The sequence below is a fragment of the Vanessa atalanta genome, chromosome 9 (assembly GCF_905147765.1).
Source record: "Vanessa atalanta chromosome 9, ilVanAtal1.2, whole genome shotgun sequence".
NCBI classification, from domain to species: Eukaryota; Metazoa; Arthropoda; class Insecta; order Lepidoptera; family Nymphalidae; genus Vanessa; species Vanessa atalanta.
This window is the reverse complement of record NC_061879.1, coordinates 5387859-5410084: the sequence shown is the minus strand read 5'-3', so window position 1 is coordinate 5410084 and position 22226 is coordinate 5387859. Positions and strand designations below refer to the sequence as shown.

Sequence of the window (22226 nt, the reverse complement as noted above, 5' to 3'; positions counted from 1 at the left end):
GAATACTGGCAGCCCTGCAAACAAGTCACCCAACTAGATATTCATTCTGTACGGTGAACGCTCCATCTCCATCATTTTTAAAAATCCAAATTAATATTTCTTTTAAAAAAATATTCATTAAGATACATTTATCTGTATTATGATCTGACAACTGTCAAATATATGTTAAACAGATAAATATTCTTACAAATAAATATCGCGAATAAAAGAATAATTAGAGAATAAGAATATTATTCTTTTCAAAATACAATAAAATAAGCAAAATAAAAATTATTTCGTTTTGTATTACCAGTATATAATATTTTTAAATTAAATATATTCTTCGCCTTCTGAATGTTGGCTATATCCATATCCTAAATTTGATATCCGGTCTACGATGGACCATGGACGCCATCTTACAACGCCATTTTGTGACAACCAGCAGCGTCACTGCTTGTGTTCGTCTCAATATATTTGCAAAAAAACGTTTAAAATTATTCTATAAGTACAAAAGCTACTTATATTCAGTGAATCTAAGAACGACTAGTTCAACTTACTAATTATTGTTAAGGTAATTGATATTTTTATAATTCTTAACGGTAAATAGTATATACCTGTACTTTCACCGAACGGTAATTTTTAGCAATGCAAATGCAAGCAATGAATCAATACGGAAATAGAGGTTATGGGGGGCCTCCGCAGCCTCAGCGTCAAGGAGGTAGACGCGGAAATAATAGAGGAGGCTTCCGTAACTCTCGATTCGAACATAATCAAAGAGGAGGACCAAATCATCATGGAGGTCAACGTCCTAACAATGAGGTTAGTATTTTCCTGTTATTAATATAATAATTATTTAGTCCAGATCCTGCTAATTTACGATAGTAAATAATTTCTCTCCAATTATTTTCTCTGATGCGTTATAGACAGTTTTTCGTTAAAGGTAGCTTAACCGCCATCTTGTTTTTATAAGTACACGAGTGAAATTATAATTTGTGCTAAATGCTAAGTTTACAGTTATGTTGTTGCTCATTAAATAAATGTATTATTTTATAAATAGTGCTATAAAAAATATAATCATCGACTTAGATTTTGGGTACTGTTTTAATATTAAACTTGAAATATGTAGAAAAATTATATTGAGTTTTTTTTTAAAATAACAGTTATCTTTTGGAATTGTATATAAATTTATGCCGACGATTGTTTCCTACATAAAGTATTAAGTTTTTTAATCAATAAGTTTACAATAATATATTATATCAAACATAGAAAAGCATGCTTTTTTTTAATCGTATAATATGAATTTAAGCTGACCAGCTGGGTAAGATTAGCCGGGAAAGATTACTATATATATATATATATATATTTGAATAGTAGAACCTGGATATAGGTTTTCCAATCGCATACTATATTTAGTTTGTTTTTATTGTATAGATGCCTAAACCAGTGCAACAGAATGATAAACCACCACAACAAGTGCCGCAACAACAACCCCAAACCCAACCAGCTCCATCCATCCAGAAAGATAAAGAAATACCAGCCCAGCAACCGCAGCAACAGCCGCAGCAGAAGCAGTCACCTCAGACACAAAAGCCTCAACAACCACATCAGAAACCTCAACCACAAAATCAACAAAATCAGCAACAACAGCCACAACAACAACTGCCAAATCAAGGCAATATTTCAAAATCAGATTCTCAAGACAATGTTGATAAATCAATGCCTAATGAACAAAAACATCAGAACCAGAACAATCAAGGCTCATTCCAAAAAGTAAGCAATATAAAAATTATAATATAGACATAAATCCTAGTAAATTAAATGATTTTCAATAATCTTTGGATTTGGTATTATCCTTTATGTAATAATTATACTTTTTATTTAATTATTGTCAATTGTTGTAGGCTCCTCTTCCTAGATTGATGGACACAAGACCAGAACCTAATTCCAATGTAAATATTAAGTTTTTAACATGACTTTGAAAATAAATTCAAACCATTTTGTTAACATATATTTATTTTTTTAGAATGTAAATGGAAACTTTGGTGGAAATAAACCTGGTGGTACATGGGGTCAAGGTGGACCTGGTATTAAGCAAGGTGGTAATTTTGGACCAAAGGGCTTTAATCAGAAACCTGGAGGCCCTGGGCAAGGACCTGCACGTAACCAACAAAGAAATCCCAATCGTGGTCCTCAACAAGAGGGAGGAAAACCTGTGCAGAGAGAGGTATAGTCATATTTGTGAATTCAATTTCATTTGAAATCATTAAAAAATACTGTGGATATCTTTATATTTAATATTTTATAATTTTAGGAGCAAATGTTAGCTAATAAGTTAAAGGACCTTATGGGTCCCTTGATTGATTTGCCACCACTCGAACAAACAGAAGTTAAGTTCAATGGTAGGAGCCGTTTGTACATTGGTAATCTATCAAATGATGTAACTGAAGAAGAGATTCAGAATTTGTTCAGTCAGTTTGGAGAGGCCGCTGAGCTATTTATAAATAAAGAAAAAAACTTTGGTTTTATTAAAATGGTAAGTTTTATTGATTACTTGTAGTACTTTGCATATCTCTGATAACCTACTTCAAACATACATTGCTATAAATAATTTCTCATGATTTTAGGATTATAGAGTGAATGCAGAGAAGGCAAAACGTGAGTTAGATGGCAAGATGAGAAATGGTAGAAATCTAAGAGTTAGATTTGCACCTCACAACAGTGCTGTTCGTGTGAAGAACTTGCCACCTTTTGTGTCAAATGAGTTACTATACCGCGCTTTTGAGATTTTCGGTAAAATTGAAAGATCATATGTCAAAGTTGATGAGAGAGGAAAAACATTAGGTGAAGGCATTGTTGAATTTGCAAGAAAACCTAGTGCTCTAGCTGCTATTCGAAACTGCAATGAGAGATGCTTTTTCTTAACATCGTATGTACCTCTTTTATTTATGTTAAATTATATTAAAAATCCTTTGAATATGGTTCATAATTTTTTTTTTGTTATATTTAAGGTCACTACGTCCAGTTATTGTTGAAAGCTTGGAAGAACCGGATGAATTTGATGGATACCCTGAAAAGAACATACCTAGAAAACATCCAGAATTCATGCGCGCCAGAGAGGTTCGTAGCACCAATTTAAAACACGTAGTTACATTTAATGCATACTATGCAGGTATAATATTATGCCATTTTAGATGGGGCCACGATTCTCCGAGCCTGGCAGTTTTGAACATGAGTATGGAACGAGGTGGAAGCAACTGCATGAGCTCCATCGTCAAAAGGAGGAGGCGCTCAAGAAGGAGCTCGCCGCCGAGGAGGAGAAACTCGAGGCCCAGATGGAATATGCTAAGTGAGTGATTTTTAAAAACTAGCAAGGTTCGTTTCCGACATTTGTGTTCCGTCTTTGATCTGGTTCATTATTGTCAGTTTGACACATTTATTATTTCATCATGGACTACATCAGTGAGAACATTAACATAGCATGCGAAACAAAGTATAAATTGGCGGGTCGGCTTCTGCGCCGCCCACGCTCGAGGCGGAGCGCTAATCGTGCGGCTGCGGTCAGGTACGAGCACGAGACGGAGCTGCTGCGCGAGCAGCTGCGCCAGCGCGAGCAGGACCGCGAGCGGCAGAAGCGCAGCTGGGAGATGGCCGAGCGCGCCGCCGACGAGCGCCGCGAGGCCGAGCGCCAGCAGCGCCTGCGCCACGAGGAGGAGCTGTCGCAGCGCATGCGCCAGCAGGACGACGAGCTGCGGCGCCGCCAGCAGGAGAACACGCTCTTCGTGCAGGTGAGCGCCGACTTGCGACTCTTTCCTCCTGCTGATTCTCCTGCGCAGATGCTGATTACGAAACTTATTTACAGGCCCAGAGACTCAACTCGATGCTGGATCGTCAGGAGCAGGGCATGTTCGATCACCAGCAGCCTATGGTGAGTACGATGTGATTTTTGAGATAGATTTGAATGTGTATAGTGTCTCGACAGGGGGACTTTATAATTTGTTAACATTGATAGAACGATTATGCTTTAGCGTAGTAGGACCCCTAGGTTACTGTCAACGACACGACTGTCTGAAACATTAACAGAGTTTTTTTATGTCGTCTTAAAAATATGCAGCGATTGACTATTTGCGTGACCATATCGGCCTATGGAATCTAATAATGCGTTTACGATATCTAAAAAGCAAAAATGGACAAAGCTCTGTTGGCGCAATAAGGAGTACAATATTTGTTTAACCAAATATATTATCCATTTACAAAATCTGGTGTTGCTGGTGTTGATATGTTGTAATAAGTGCATAAGTTAAGTCACCTTTATTTACGAAAAACGAAACCGACATGCTACTCTTATATTATTGAATACTATTGGCTGTATAATATCGGGTGGACCTATTGTTCTTGTCACTCAGCAACACGGTAAACTTCTGCTTACAAATAAACTTTACTTTAGCGAGACATTAGGAATATGATACTCTTGTCGTCGCAGTTATTTGTTTAACAGATTATCTAAGACCATTGAATCTATCTCCTTTATTTTTTATGTTTGTTAAGTGTAATGCTTATGTAAATTGAAGACCCTTGAGTCTTGTTTACTACTAATTATTGTAACCAATTGGTACTCTGACGTTATTGACTGACAATATTTTATTCTCCATTGCGTTATTTGTTCTTTGATAAATTCCATAGTACGCAAATAGGTAAATTAAAATATGAAAGTAAATACAACACACAATTCGTAGCATCGCAATTTTTTAGATTTATAAAAAAGATGGCTTCTGTTCTTAACCTAATATTCTCGGTCTACTCCGGTCTTATAAATTGACTGCAGCTTAGGTATCATGTATGTTAAATAAAATGAGCCCACTGAGCAATCCATGAACACATGTCCTTGGCGTCTTCTGTTATTAGTTGTCATTTATGTAATAGTTACTTACCATACTCTAATCAGTTATTGAATATACCAAATAAACAAGATAATATTTACTTGATTAAAAAAGAATTAACTTAAACCAAACATTATTTGTCACATCTATGATCCCATAATCTAAATACTACTGAACCCTTTTCGTGTCTTATGTTACAAAACTGATGATTGTGACATTTTTTTAATCGTTTTCTGTAATTTTATAGGAACAGTGTAATTAACAATGCCAGATTCTATACAAACTCATTTTATTTACAATAAACAAATTAGAAAAATAAACTTATAACCTAACGTACATAGACATTATATAAAATTTGTAAAAATAAGAGGTATGAAAATAAATTACTATTTGCCACGCATTCAAATCGTTTGAGATTGGGTTAGTGATGTTTAGGTGTCTTAGTTCTTCGTTGTCTTTAATACGGTAATTACTATAACAACACTAATATGTTAGTTTATTTATACACATATTTGACTCATACTTAAATTAAAAGCACTGGCTTAATCTGGTCAAATGAAAATAGAGCAATCTAGAGTAAATGAAGTTATCTTAACCGACATATTATCATTACAGTAAACACCTTTAGAAGTATCTAAAGGTGTTTCGGCTTATTTTTAATTATCATTAATAAGTCTGGCACATTTGTAAACCGACTGCAATCAGTTTCATTTTCTACATTATTGGCTTTGTCCTTCACTACAAACGCCAGATAAAGGTTTTACCATGAAATAAACATGTGACTAGCATATGTTTATTTCGTTGTATTTACTTAAACTACCAACATATTAAATGCTAACAAATCATCAAATAAATCCACTTCAATGTATCGTTTAAACCATGGTCACGGACGTATGACCTTTGATCGATGGTTTTAGCCTTTTTTCGTACAAATTGTATTATATACATTATACTGGTTATACTGTGACCGCTACACGTGACACGTTATGTAATCGTGAAATCTGAAAAATGTAAACGTTAAAAAAAATGTATCCTCATATAAATCTATGACAAAAACAAGGAAGAGAAAATTGTTAAAAAATGCGTCTTTACTATGATTACTTGTCAAAGGGCAAAAAACAACAATGGAATAAAAATTATATTACCGGTAGCATTAGACTATATCATTGAAATCAATGAAAACAATTAATATTTTTTAATGTACTTTAGTGTAAACAGATTTTATATTTAACTAACCTGTTAATCTATCAGAAAATTCGTTATTTTACAATTGTTAAAACGGGGGCCGATTAATCAGCTCTATGACAGAAAAACAAAGTTATCTGTTTGGCATATTTAAATATAAAATGTTGTATTGTCTTAAATATAGAATCGTTGTGGACAATTTGCGAATTTAAATTATTAAAACGTCGTCAATACGCAGACATTCTTATAATTGGCACTCGTTATATATTTATTATTAGAATATTTGTAGTTCGTACATATAAAAATATATTATTTTCTCTTCTGATTTGACAAAACAGTGTTGGTTTGACTTAAAACAGTGGTTGCACATTGAATATCTATCTATCATCTTCGGTTCAAGTCTTATTGCACGTAACTAATTTTTTTTTTAAATAGATATATAATTTATACTAGTGTGATTCTTGGAGTGTGTTAGTGTATCCGTCGCTTTAAGATAACGCGACATATCGTTTCCTTAAACATAAAGGATTCTGTTCTGTAAACAAGAAATATTGGCCAGTTTTATGATTGCTTACTTTAGGATGGAGGCTTCAGAGAGCAGTTCGACATGCCACGTGGAGGTTATGACGACATGCCGCAGAATCGTGGTGGTTGGGATACATCGCGCCAAATGGATGATTATCCTAATAAACGTCGACGCTTTTAAGTTCGCGCTCTACGCTTGTTGCGGTGCATAGCCCGGCTTTGTTATGGGACATCCGCTCTTCTAGATACTTTTTTACTTTTGATTGTGACATATAGGGAAATGATGTTCATTTAGTAGCGACGACATATGTACTGAATGCTTCTAGATTGTATTAGCTACGGTTAAAATGTCAATACCTTATTTGAAATGATCAAGGGTTACGATTAATAAGCTGCACTGTCCCTGAATAAGACACTTTCAAAACTTAAATTTTAAAATATCACATTGTATTAATTGTAAGATTTAGAATAGCAAATTTTTTACCAACGGAGAACTTCTGATGGAGAACTAGAGCATAAATTTTATGATACTGTAAAATGTTTTGTATATGGGCCTGTGCATTCAATTTTTCTAAGACATATTTCGTAGTACATTATTTATTGTAAGGATGTAGTTTAAGTCTTATAATGATGCACAGGTGGAGTCGAACTATGATGAAATTATAAATGTCGTATCGTCTCGTTCTTGTATGTAAAAATTCAATTTCTTAAGCGACCTGTCTGCTCGGCCAACACATAAAAATATATTCACATCAGATAATTATATTTCAAACTGCAATGTTACTAGTAACTAATTACGTATATAATTATTATTCTTGAAAAAATTGACGGTAAATATTTTTTTTACCCAGTGTCGTATATGTGATCGCTTAGTAACACTGGGATAGTACCTATTAGAAAACGTCTTAAGATTAAACTAGCCATTGCTAAAGTTATTGCAATAAAGCTTTTTTCAAAAAGTAAATTAGATAAAAAACATATTTGATAATCATGGTTTTCTATTTGATCATTAATCGCTAATTAAGCAGCGGTTACTAGAAAACACCTCATTAAATATTATAAATGATTTATATATTTTAAGTATTTATTAGTATTACATGACAAAAGTAAAATTATCGATAGTATTGACAAAGCGTTAAAAATACAAATTAATTAACATTATATTTGCTCAACGTCTTATAATGTCGATTTTCAAATAACTCCGTTCGATAATGCGTTCATATTGTCGGAACCATACATACTTGTCATGGGCCGCGAAACCATTTCATGTTTTCTTACTCTAATTGTACAGTTTATAATCGCTATGATTCTTTACTCGTCTATTTGCTTTCGTTATAACACAAGACTATCGATAGTTTTGCAAACGCTTTATATTTTAGTGTGTGGCGATGATCGTGTCATGAGTTGACAGTAATAGCGATGCTTAAAACACTTGGATAAAGTTTATACACAAGCTCACTTAGGGCTACGCATAATATAACATAAAATAAATTGATCCTACCGATATCGAACTATTATCCAACCTAGCAATTATGAAGTCATTCTTAATAAATAACTTAAATAAATTTCAAAAATTAGACAAAACTATGAGTTAATACTTAAAAGAAGTCAGTGATATAAAATTACACCTACAACGGAATTTGTAGTGGTTCGTCTATTAATCGCATTCCGTTGCAGTTCCAATGTTTTTTGCCATTCAAACACTTATAGCAGTTAATATGGTGAGTGTTGGGTTTGAATTATATATATTTAATAATAGGCTTATATATAGGATCGTGGTCCCGTTTCAGTTAACGAATCAATGGATCTACCTAAACGACTTATAAAATAAATAAATAAATAAATAAATAAATATGCTTCACCTTGAAAGTAAAACAATGAAGCAAGCAAAAAAGCAACTTTTATACAAGACAGTAACAATTTGATTTTAGCAGTGAATCGTTTTATAGTTTTGAACAAAATTGCAAGCGTTGGTCATAGTCACTTAAGGTAAATTGTATAATGATAGAATGTTGTGTGTTAGAATGCTTATCTGTAAAAGATAATGCAATAAAAGTGCGAGAGTCTTAGTTTATATTTCTTATATATAACAGAATTTAGTTTATTTGTAGGATCATAAAATTAACCTTGTAATGTTTCTAAGTTATACTAAATAAATAAACAATTTTATTGAAAACTTTTGACTTTCTAATTTTTGTTTTTGCTACCTGTGTTATCATAAAGTGGTGTCTTAAGATAAATATTTAAAAGTATAACAATATTTTTGTTTATAACAAATTGACTAGTAAAACAACGCTAACTTAAGAGATAGATAGAGCAAGTGCTTTTTTTAGTACTTATATCTACTACATAATCATGAGATCGATTTCGTATTGAAACGCTTCGAAAATACATCAAACACCGATTCTTTCCAGCTTCAGACTTGTGCAGACTTGAAACAATTGTGCTATATTTTGTCGGGAACATTTCGCTTTTTTTTTTGTTTTTTTATTAATTTATTTTCCGTTCATTAGATTTAATAGAAATTTTTAAATTAAATTTTAATCAAAACAATATAGCATTAATAACAGAAGAATGATAAAATCAACTGTACTGCCCGTAATGAACAAAAACTCAAGTTGGTGACTCTTGCTTAAAGTAATTTATCATCAACTTAAAACGAGATATTTTTATACCAAAATACTTACCGCTGATACGAAATAAACATACAGCTAATGTGAAGCCGATCGACCTCAGACGACGTACCAAATCGGTGCGATGTATAAGTTAATGTCACGGAAAGGTAAACTCTCGATCTCTACCTCTACCTATAAGGTGTAAGGTGAAAAATAAATAAAATTAATCGTAAAGATTTAAACTAATTTACAATATAACATAACTGCAAACGCTAATGATATGCGTTACATCGCTATGTTAAAAACTTAACCGAGACAAGATGTGATTTTATTGTGGTGATCATATTGCTATTTATTATAAAACGACGATTATGAAACGTTAGCTAATAAGCGTTAAATCAGACTGTCATTGCAGGTACAGAATATATTTTAACCTGAATCTTAATACACAATCATGTCGAGATTACTAAAATACATCATGACATATCCACAGACGGAAAGACATTTCAATATATAAAAATATATATGTATACAGTTTAGTTATTTCATGTTTCAGTCACGTTATTCTTTGATACTCGAACATATTGAGAATTGTTTGATGAATAAGTAAGTGAAACCAGAATATGAAATTATAATTATATTATTAGCTACTTTCATATTGTGTTTAAATGTAATTTGACTTTTGATGTTTCCTAAGATTCATTTCGCATTGTTTAAAAACGTTAAAATATATAGCCTATTCCAACCACTAGAAGAGTAAAGCTAAACAAACAACTTTGACATTAAATTGATGCTATATCATTGTTTGGGATATTTAATTATCTATGATATTCATCATGGATTCGTGGAAGAATCAAAAATGGTAAAATGTTGGCAAATTCAGATAACAAATCGGAAATTTAGGAGTAAAATTAACGAGGGTATGGGTATAAGTAGTGAAGTAAAATAGAGTTTTATTATTTCTAAACATATTAATAAAGAATCGTCTGTAGTGCATAATATAGAAAAGCTAAAAGCAAATCGTATGGAATATGTCAATCTAAGGTTGTTATTTAACTGCCTTTATTCCTTCTTCGATTGGAATAGGTTATACATATTTATGATTTTTGTAACCCTCAAAAAATATTATTTATTTATTTTTTGCTTATGTCGTTGAACAAGCGGTTCGAACCCGTATCTGTATAAAGCAGCAATGGCAATGTTACTTCTGTGAACCAGCATGTTGCCTTTCAAATTAATTTCAGTCTCATTAAAATGCAAAGAGGTGGTAATTATGCTTTTTTCATTAAATTTAATTTGTTAAATTTCTTCACTGTCCCAAAAAGTTGTAGACACCATCCGACTGTTTTTGATACATCAAACCTTTTTTCGGGGTGATGGAACCCTATTCCTATTGTGCCATGCGTGGATTCTTGCTGGAGCATTGTCAGCACCTAGCTTACGCAGACTTGTCATGTTTTCATTAAGGATTCTTAAAGATTTCTGATGTGACCTCAAAAGTATCTCCATCAGTCGCCTAGAATCGTGTTCATCGTATGTTTTCAGTAAACTATTTTTGAGCTTTTATTAAATAGACCACGCCGCTGTTAAATCATGGTTTTTGCATAAAAAGCCATAATCATTTGAGCGGATTTTCCTAACCTGGTAAAAAAAATTTACACTGGGCAATATTTAAATATCTACATTATTGCAGTTTTCTTCCAGATCGACTTGTTGACTTGACTCTTAAACACATATCGGGTACCACAAATCAAATTATGACGTAACCTGTCGCAGCCATCGAGTTGAGCCATTTTAATAAACGGCTTCCCTTCATAGAATAGAATAATTTCCTTTAGTCTCCTGAAAATTTAAATACTTATTTTTGGTTAAGTTACAACATATTATTTGGTTAAATATGTTTTATAACTTAAACTTACACACATACTAAGTATGACTATAATTTTTTTCAGGAGAGTAAAGCAAATTACCGTATTCTATACGAAATATGTATCGACCGAAAGTTATATCATGAATGAACGGCAGCGCTTAGTAAAAGGGATAGGCTGTTAATTGAATTACTAATTAGCTAGTTACTAGTAGCCTGCGACATATTTCTCTTTTCTAACTATCAAAAAAATGAATTTGGAATACAGAAGAGGTAAGACATTGTTAATGTGCAATCAAAATTACAAATTATAAATTAAGGCTTTCAGAATTCCCAAACAAAATTTGGATATAATACGTTAGTATACTAAGATAAAAAAAACTTTAGCCTATTCCAATAAGTAATTATCCGTAAGTAACGACGAATGCACGCGATGTCATTGTCCGAGGTCTTCAATAATCTTTGATATTACGGAAGTAAGGATACAGTTAATAGTGGCTATGAATAATTATATAATAAATAAAACTGTTTGTTATATATAATATAGTAGAACTTGTTTGGCTCCACCCCTTATTAGATTGGAATAGGCTAATAAAAAGATAACATTCATTAAAATGAAGGCACGCAATACGCGTAAGTAGTGAGACATTAGAATATTATCTCAATCTCCTCCGCACATGCTCCCCGCTCCCCGCACAGCTTCTTGCCTCCTAGATGCTTATTTCTTTGCCGCAATAAATTTATTTCTGTTTGTTTTTTTTTTGCATTTTGGATATCTGTTAAATTATTGTTGACAAAATAATGTAAATTTTATCAACAGAAAAAATTTTTTTTTAATACTTTTATTCTGACTTCCTTTCATGCTTTTACTTATTTACATAGAATTTTTATTTTATTAACGCTTCTGCAAAGGACAAATAGAGCGATTCCTAGTCCGTTACATCTGACGCTGCGATCAACTGTGGTTCAATTGTTCAGATTTCTGGTAAATGTTTCTTAAGCATCCGCTTTAATCTCCTTTTTTATATTTAAAGAGCTATACGCACATCGCATTTTTTTATTAAAATTATTTGGTAGTTTTGAGGTACATAATATATTTTCTTGGAGTGTAGTCGATCTTTAGACATAGTATTAATTACTAACATATTCACTACCCTATCCTATGACAGTAAACAATTTAGATTGGTAATTTTTGCTATTTTATACGATGTTTAAAACAGTTAATGTTCAGGGTAAGATCGGATCGCTTGATTGGTTTACGCTGTTTCTAACAATGTTCCTACTAATAACATAAATTGATTACAATCATATTCATATAATTAAAAAGAAATCAAGTGTTGATATTATGAGATATCGTAATAAACATACACTATTATGGTTGTTTTCTGGGAAATTTAATTGGTTCTTCATCGCACATGTTACCACTCGCAAGCTATCATTGTTATTATTCAATGTATATTGCTAAGTAAAAATGATATTTGTTGCCATCGCATTTTGACTCCTTAATATTTTGACTTTCCGATGACGAATTAGGTTAGAAATTGTAATATACCTCGATTATAAAACGATAGGGCAGAATGTTACACACAAAAAAAATAAAGTGAATCGACAAAGCTAATACGAAAAAATTAAGAAATTTGCTTTCGCTTTTGATATTGTATTCGCTTCTGTTGCTTCAATATAATATTCCGCGAGCCAATTTCTGGCTTTTGATTATGTATATAGTATGCTATAATCTGAGAATATAACATACTTCAAAATATATTATCGACCCTCTTCATTTGGCTCATTAAAACCGGATTAATCGCGTACTAGTGTGGCTAAAGATCACAGTAATAACGGTTACAGTTTTCACCGCAAATTCGAGCCGTGCAAGGCGCTGGTCTGTCGTACATTGAAGGACAACTAGTAGTACTACTACTAGTGTGTACTAATAAAAATAAGAGGTTATTGCAGGACTGCAGCTTTGCTTTCTGTGTTTCTATGCTAAACTCAAGTCCGTAATACCTGATGAGAGTGACGTTTAACATTCTAACTTAATAGCACCCTCGTAACAGCTGGCTTATAAATTACTTCAATTTACACATGACCGGCGTCTGGTCGCTTATTTTAATATGTCTAACGCAGATGCCATTGGTATGTTGTGATTATCTTTGAAGGAAATTACTGCTGGACGTCGTTTTTGAAATAAGATTAAGGTAATATAAGTTATAAACGCTCGTCCGTGGTAGCACGTCCAATTATCCTAGTAGAGCGAGACTGAGTCTTGTCATCCTTTAGATCTCCCGTTATGCAGACGTCATTTTCATTGTCTCATAGGTCTACTAGAACGTATATCTTGCCTTTATCACCATATCTTTTAAATCAACCCGAACTGTGTACATTGGAGTTCCCACCTCATAGAATCGTGTACCTGATATAATGCCTATATTCTATTAGTCTCTTTGGTGCCTTTGGGTGTCGTCTGGCCCTAGAACCCTTCTTATCTTTATACCAAAAGACCGGCGCTGGTCCAAAGCCTGCAAACGAACTTTTACGACAATGCCAGGCACTTAACAGCTGTGGTGTCATTAAAAGCGGTCTGGTTAGAACGCCGTCCGTAAATGCTTAAATATTACTAGATAACATTCGAAAATATAAAAGATAAATAACCTTCTATGAAAAATCTGTAGTGTGGTGTAGGTAATAAATAAGGTCCTAATAGTATCCATAAATGACCCTTCGGAGCACCTGCGACCTACCTAAGTCGATGAGGACATCGAAAATCTGCTTATTTCGCTTAGATGAGGATGGTATGTATGCATTATTTATTTAATACATCACTATATATTGCAACTGATATTAATGCTAAAATGATAGTTTATATATTTGGATTCAGTAACAGAACAGTCAATTAAAAAACTGAAGAGAAGAAGTCGATTTTAAATAATATTATCTCCAATTTAATTCTATAAAAATTACTAATAAGTTTTAAGAGATGTTTGCTTTTAATTAATGTTATATTGTGTGTTTGCAACTCAAAATCATACTGTTTGGCTCACGTTTATCGGGACATGGAATGTGTCGCCTCGCATGCTACCAAACTTGCCTTGTGTGAGAAGCGCCGCGCGCTTCATTTAATCGCTTCGCAGCTATCCAAGGATTTACCTATAATTCCAAAATATAAAGTACCGCTCAATAGAATTAAAATTAAGAAAAACGACTTTTCAGGGGTAATAATGTATTGAATTTGTGTATTTTAAACTTATTTTTATCGTGCGTTTTAACGGTGTCTTTATTATGGTGATGCCTATTGAAATAATTTTATCGATACTTTTAATATTATTCCTGTTAATATAAATAACGTTTCTTATTTTCATTAATTTACTAACATAACATTATATTAAAAATAAAAAATATATTCAATTATAATATATAAATTGAAATTAATTGCTATAATATTTCATTTGATTTACACATTATTTAACTTTTATTTATTTTAAATTATGTAGAATTTTATTTTTGTAACCTAAACAAAAGACTAGCAAAGATAAATTTCTGTAAAAAACCTCGAAACTCAGCCCTAAAACGAGCGTGAAATATAAGAACGTGATATGCGACATTACTTTTTTTTTATTACACAAAGTTGACCCAACTATCGGGTTAGATTCTTACTGAATCGCACAGCTGCTTCCGATTACACATTGAATGACGATAGTCATAGCTCCGCCCAAATTTTGTATATTAGTGAATGCGTTTGTGTTGTTACACTTTCTAATTTGAAAATTAAGGTTTGATTGGTTGCTTGTCGATCTTTACACATTTGTGTGTAGTGTAGTTATTTAGGCGGAAAATAGTGGTGACATTTGAACTCTATTTTATTGATTTTAAACAAACTAAGATTATAAATAACAGCACGTTTAATCGTGACGGTTTATTTCAAAATTTCGTTTTTCTTCATGTTCTTGATATATCTATATATAGTGATTGTATACGCATACGAATAGTAAGCATATATTTTCAAAGGAAAAAAATAGAGAAATCTTAAGACCCTTGACGCAAATAACCAAAAAACGAGACTGAAGTTTTATTAATAAATATTATTCTAATATTACATTTTTTCCGACGCATACTTCATCGATTCACATAAATTATCATATTATAATCGTTTTGGGTCGAAATGCGTTATTTCCTTTGTGCACATGTGTGGTACTTTTGACTGTTCAACTACAATGATTTCGGTAATTAATAACAATAAGGTTTAATTATGTTGTGTGTTAATGTTACTTTAGTAACATTTTGTATTTCAGCAATATTTCCAACGTCAAGGTTACAAAAAAGGATGGATGATTTTAAGAAGACCCGAAATGAAAGTAGATAGTAATTTTGCATGTGTTGCACTTAAATCATTTTCATTACGTTAGAATGTCATCAAAGATAATTTTTATTTTTGTATAATACATAACAACTAAAATCGTTTATGCATAAGTAATGAAATGGTGTGCCAAACTACAGTTTTAAAATGTTTAAAAACGTTAAGTAATTCTACACTATTTGCTAATATTATAAATATCAATTACCGTTTACTTTTCGAGGTATACAATTCGTTTAATTGCATTAATGTTTAATTATGATCCACAAAATGATAACATTTGCTATAATTTGTGACAAAATTTTGACCATCAAATGTTCTATAACATTTTATAACTGCTGATTGTAACACCATAACTGAAATATTTATGAATCCTCTACAATATTTAAATTTTTCAAAAAAATATTAACAAATTAATACAAAATGTATGTATGTACTATGATATAAATTAATCAGTATTTGTTATTTTAAAATAAAAGCAAAGTATCTTTTATAATACCATATATATTTTAGCTAATTTGAAATGTTTTTGAATAATTTTCAGGTGGTGTTGCCGACTTTAGACTTGTATATTTGACGCTAATTTACGATAATTGATTTTTTATTATTATTATATTGAAACAACGGGCTTTGAGGCCGTTGTCGTGCAGAAATGCACTCTAAATAAAATTATTTAGATATAATTACGTAATATGAAACAAACAGTACCGTAAATACAATAAAAAGAAACATTAAAATTAGAATAAACTCCAATTAAGTTTTCATCTATAAATACTGACAATATTAATTAATTTAAAATGATGTGTTTCCATTGAGTTAGTTGGCAATTGAAAAGCATTTTCAACTGATTTAACCTTTAATATCTACAACGTCTATACAATATTGTATTAATTTTTGATGAGAGCTATAATTTAACTTTCCGAAGTTGCATTACATACGAAACTAAAAAACCAAGACGTAATCTGAACATATAATATATTCTGCGATTGAATATATTTCATCGTTGTAACAATGATATTAGTTCTTTCAGATTCAATCATTAAATAAACGACATGAGTTCGCATTGGAGTTCTACAAATAATACAAAATATTCGTAAGATTGCTAATTAACGGAGAGTCCACAACTTGAACCTCAGGCCAAAGTTGCAGCAAATATTTACTGTATGTATGTCAAGAAGACAAAAGAAGAACCCAGGGCTTAAATTTTCTTAACAGAGTATTTACAAAATCCTACATATTTCTATCTCTAATCTTAGTTAAAGCCAGTCTACATACCTAATATCGTATTCTAATTGTGTAAAAAAAATCGTGCAAATAAGATGGCTACTTTGAGCCTAAATAAACCTTTTAATAATACAAATAATAATACCTACATTTAGACTTAGAAACGAAATAATATTTTTATTTAAAAAAATAATATATAGATATTAAATTTATATTTATTTTTTTGCAATATTTATTGTATTAATCAATTAAATACTCCATGATTCGGTTGTAATTGTTCCTCAAAGATCTGTCTATATCTATAAGTTCACAGGTGGTTTCAAATTTCTAATAACTGCTACAATGTAACCTAGTGGTTTACGTACGTTAATCTTTTAAATATAATCATCCCCGGGGAATGCTGCATTGTTCGTTCTCTCAGAGATTATTCATGTTATATAAAAAAATATTTATTTCAAACCATAAGATCTGATTATGATTATAAAAAATACCTTCACAAGAGCTTATTTTCGGACACTGAGTAATCCGTGACGGCGATATGAAAATTTGTTTATAAGGATGTCTAAAGTTAAAAGTAAACAATTCTATAATTAAACAAATATAAAATGCTAATTAAACTCTGCTTTATGTTGACAAGGCAATCAAAATATATTGTAGCAGTTAAAATGAATATTATAATTTATCAAGTGGAGTTCGTTTTATTATTACTTTTTTAGTAAAGTTATTTTTGGTAAATATTAATTTTTCCAATTCATTTAATGTGGGACGATTTATTTTTAAGACAGAACACATCATTCATACGATCGTGTTTAAATATCTCCAGTAACTACATACTCAAATATACATAAATGTCATTTCGTCTGCACAATTTATTATTTTTATCTTGATTGATTTTTAAATACATGGCAATGTGATTGCTTATTTTATCCAAATGTGTAAATGCATGTATTTTTATAATCCTTTTAATGCAAATTTCTTCAAAGAAAAAGCAATCCATTTATATGTTGGTTGTTTAGTTTTAAAAGCTTTTTTAGCTGCCAATAATACGACCAGTAAAATATTTTATCTTTCAAATTAGAAAATTGACTTTTCTAACCAAATAGTTTCCGAATAACCCTCGTTACATTTTCAAGTCTCAGCCGACATGAAAAATAATATCAGCAGATAAATTATATTATTTTATTATTATTATCCCTCATTTCCGTTTTATTTTATTTATTATTTGTTACCTGTTTTTGGGAATATTTATTTTTCTCTATTTGGTTAACCCAAAATGCAATTACAACTTTAACTCTGGTCCCATTGTATCGCACTCCCATAGTTTCAACCTACTTCCTCACTTATATTTTAGTTTTATTATTTTATTACGTAACACAGCAACCTTATATCTCTGACGACCGAAGATGCTGAAGGAAGAGTCAGTAAAATTAAGAAAATCGTCGGATTGACTTATTGAGAAACATTAATCTTACTCTCTTCATTGAAGACCCGTCTTTATTATATTGAAAGTATGGTAAGTTGAGATATGATCACGTAAGATTTTCTTGTTGAATATCTTATTTTTATTAATTTCTACAACATCTTTAAGATGTACGGCACATAGCATAAAATAAAATATTTTTAAGAGTGTTATTGAGCTATATCCCTATCCAGATATTCATCTGAATATTAATAAACATTGCATATAAGCACAAACTTATGTATACTTTATCTTTAAAAAAAAGGAAATTATATAGCCTTATCCATAATATTTTTAAACAAAAATAAACCAGAGAGTTGGACGCCTAACGAATTAAGACGACTAAGCTTAGTTTTATATACTTCTTCTAATTATACCCATATATTACAGATGTGAGTTTAATACCCCATTTCGTTATCGTATTGAAATTAAAATTATGTAGGAGCTAACTTAAGTTATCGCATCAGTTTTTGGTAAATGTGATTTGTAAATGTAAATGTTTAAGTGACCGAATATTTTTTTTTTACATAGTATATTCCATTGTTCTAAGTAAAATATACTGAATACCGAATACATATTTCCTTCTGATATTTCAATGAAATAAAAAATATGAAAGAATTTAAAAATAATTTATAGAATACTAAGCTTTTTGCTGTAATACATTAAAAACGGTGAACAAATTAAAATTCATAAAAATTGCATCAATTGCGTAAATTACAATTTACGCCATATGCCATAAACTAACGAATTTGTTTCTCTAAACATGGAAACTTCGTTGCTACGGCGAACTAAACATTCATTTTCATAAATTACATGATATGATTTATTCAACCACTGCCATTGTTTAAAATAATATACCACACAATATTTACACTTGCGTATTAATAAGCCTACTCAAAAATGCATGAAAATTAAACAGAATAACTTAAAAATAAACAAACCAACCAACAATGATTTTATGTATGTTAAAGGAGAATATTCTGGTAAGTATGATATGCAATGTGAAGCGACAGATAAGAAATACTGTGTTCGAATATTTAAAGTCTACAATTTATACTCGAAAAAGAAACAATATCTTTATCATGTTATTACTCCGATGTGGATAAACGTGCTTATGTAGAATGTAAACTAAAAAATATTGAATATAAAGGATAATCTTAATAAAAAATCAATTGTAAAAAGTTACTAATTTACAAATAAGTGCTAAAAACAGAAATAAAAACCACAATTTAATGGCGTTTTTTTTAGAAATATTGTTAATTAAAAACAAGTCGAATTACAAGACCTACTATAAATCGGTTACTAATTTGGACGCGTCCACTTCAAAACAAGAACATTGTTCATCGTTCTCTCTTATTGCGAGAAATCCTACTTTGAATATATTATGGCAACACGGATTGCATGATCAATTTAAAACAATGTTCTATTATATCTCTCTATACCATATATATCATACCTTCGTAATATTGAATCGTACAACAAAAAATATAATTTTAAATTCCTTTCTGTGACAAGTTACAGACTTACGTATTATGACACGCGAAATTGTATTTTTTTTTAATATAAACAGCTATATTCCACTCCCAGAAGGATTAAAGGCTAAGTTTTAATACTGCATATAATCCGTGCTCGATGAGCGATGACAATGGGATACGACCTTTTGGACCTTTAACACGAACCGGCTATAGCGTTGACAAATACGCATCGAAACGAACGAGATGTTGTTGCTTCTTTGAGATTTATTTTTGTGATAGATTAGACTAGATTAATAATGAGTGGAAGCATTCGAAGCAGTTTTACTTACGCTCTTAACTCGAGTACTGTCATTTTCAATTCACTTTGACGAAGTTTCATCCCATTCCCATAACCCTTTTTTTTCTAATACAAAAAATGAAAATTTTTCTTTTTTATTCAAATTAATATTCTTAAAAACGCGCTGATAGGCAACACTACCGTTATTATCTTTTTAATAATGGGCCTAATCCGATGTATAAAATAGTAATTTACCGAGTTATGATCAAAGAGTGAAAGTACTATAATAAATCTTGTGGATAACAACATTTGAGAAATACTCTCTTCTCAGAAATTTCGAAGTCTTATATATATTTTCAAATGGCTGTTAATTTAAATGACCTAGATTATAATAATCACTTATTTAATATGCATTATCATAATAGTGCATAGTAATAGTCACGACAATGTCAAATGACATTGATATATACCGATCATCATAAAATTTATGAAATTGTATTTATGTCTTATTTTATACTTTATTAGTTATAAACTAATTAACATATCTATATATTTTTTAAGTACTAATATTAAACTTGTATTTACAGGTGTCGGTATATAGCTAGATGTGGGTTCCTATAATAATGAAGGTAAGAATCTCTATTTATTATTTTTCTGTGATATATGAGACCCAATTAAATATTAACAATATTAAAAGCTCTGATGTTCGCTTATAAATCAAAATTAATGATTTTGAAAATCATTTAAATGTCATCAAATTCTGTCGCTCTGTTAATGTGTATTAAGATTTGGAGTATCATTAATACAATTGATCAAAATACTCGTGTGTTCACTTGATAGCTAATTTAATACAAGCTAAGAGAAATAATGTTTTAATAGAAATTTCTTTTTCCCCAGAGGGCTTTGAAAATGAGAGTCGTGCCGAAATTGGTTGCTGCTGAATTGCCGTTTAAAGGTATAAGTTTTAAAAACATTCAAATAATATACTTAAATATTACTAATTACGTCTAAATATATGATGATTTATTTTTTTGTCTTCTTTTCCCGACTGATGCATAATGATGCAAAAACAATTATGATCTGATATTGGAGATTAAATTGCGTTGTATTGTTTTTAAATAAATTTATTTCATTAAGAAATATATAATTTTATTGCTACTAGTGTTTTTTTTAAATAAATTATATAAAGAAATAAAATAACCATAATCTCCCATAGGAAAAATATGTTTGCATATATAAATTTATTTTGGTGTTCGTACGAATCAAGTTTATTTTTTATTTACAGAGACTGGGCGCCCAACACCGTCGTTAGTGTCAACTTCAAAACAGCTTCCTTTAAATTATACGCAGCTACATAATTTTTATACAAGTAGATGATTCTGAGAGTATAACGAATTTTAAGAAAATAGCTTCAATTGCAAATCGAATACAAACTTGTTAAAAAGAATCAAATCTTTATTTTAATGCTTAAAGAAGTTTCTTCGATAAAATTATATTTGGGTCTGTTAGTGGAATACATAATGTAAACTTTATAGGTAGAAATACTGTATATAGTGAAACGCATCTTAATACGTTTAGCATTCTGTATTCAATATTTTATAGTTTAATATAAACAATTTCATCTACTAATTATTATGACATAGAAGGTCTTTCACTCAAAATAATATTAATAGAGCTACTTGAGTTGAGAGTAGCACTATTTTTAAAATACAGTTTTTTTTGTAAAATCTTAATGTAAAATAATTATTATTTTAAAATATTTTCTGTTCTCGCGAGTATTGTAAACTTATATAACTTACATAATATTATCAAGATGCATTTGTCAAAGTATTTATAATTATAGCTATTTTGTAATTTTCAATAATTATCAGATAAATGTTTAATACTATATTTGCAATGCATTATAATTATCAAGATTAACGATTCTTTGCTGTTTGTAATTACAGATCCATAAGCACATTTATGCAAGATGTCTACTTAATTTAAAGGTGAGTTTTAATTGGTTAATAAGCATTGATTTTTTATTAATAATTATTTGATTTATAGTTGATGATTAATATAATTAACATGATGATTTACCAGTTTTTGTCTTCTTTTCCCATCTTATACATAATGATGTGTCTTTGTCTTATCTGAAAAGCTATTGCACTGAAAAAGTGTTACATTTATGAATTTTATTAATTTGTTTTTTTGCTTGTTTCAGATTAAAAGATGATAAATCAAAAACATTTAAGTATCTCAGTTTATTGTAACTCCCACGAAAAACTTGACGTTTATACAGGTCATTTTTTTAAATATTCAATATATCTGTAGTTGTATGTACAATATTTATGAATGTAAAAAAACTACATAAACTTTATGAAAGAATAAAAATTATCTTTTGAAGGCATCA

At 30.5% G+C, this 22226-nt stretch overlaps 1 protein-coding gene across 3 annotated transcripts; it reads left to right on the top strand.

Annotated features, from left to right (window-relative positions):
• The first annotated feature begins 412 nt into the window (after positions 1-412).
• LOC125066549 (hrp65 protein-like) lies at positions 413-22198 on the top strand. 3 transcript variants are annotated; one of them, XR_007119682.1, is made up of 15 exons: positions 413-550; positions 623-798; positions 1411-1749; positions 1881-1928; positions 2003-2203; positions 2291-2512; positions 2604-2905; positions 2988-3096; positions 3171-3325; positions 3542-3764; positions 3839-3904; positions 20422-20463; positions 20732-20789; positions 21120-21822; positions 22038-22198. XR_007119682.1 is itself a non-coding variant. In XM_047674667.1 (12 exons), the coding sequence occupies exons 2-12, from the start codon at positions 625-627 to the stop codon at positions 6745-6747; spliced, it is 1965 nt and encodes a 654-aa protein (XP_047530623.1). In that variant the 5' UTR covers positions 413-550; positions 623-624; the 3' UTR covers positions 6748-8420. The 3 variants fall into 3 exon arrangements, 2 of the variants coding, with proteins under 2 accessions (XP_047530623.1, XP_047530624.1); XM_047674667.1 differs by lacking the exons at positions 20422-20463; positions 20732-20789; positions 21120-21822; positions 22038-22198 and adding an exon at positions 6622-8420; XM_047674668.1 differs by lacking the exons at positions 1881-1928; positions 20422-20463; positions 20732-20789; positions 21120-21822; positions 22038-22198 and adding an exon at positions 6622-8420.
• The last annotated feature ends 28 nt before the right edge of the window (positions 22199-22226 follow it).

What these genes read in the sequence shown, in the direction of transcription:
- LOC125066549 (XM_047674667.1), top strand. Translation starts at nt 625, where the DNA reads ATGCAAATGCAAGCAATGAATCAATACGGAAATAGAGGTTATGGGGGG. An exon ending in GTCAACGTCCTAACAATGAG is followed by an intron (nt 799 to 1,410) that starts GTTAGTATTTTC and finishes TTTATTGTATAG; the next exon opens with ATGCCTAAACCAGTGCAACA. An exon ending in ACTTTGGTTTTATTAAAATG is followed by an intron (nt 2,513 to 2,603) that starts GTAAGTTTTATT and finishes TCATGATTTTAG; the next exon opens with GATTATAGAGTGAATGCAGA.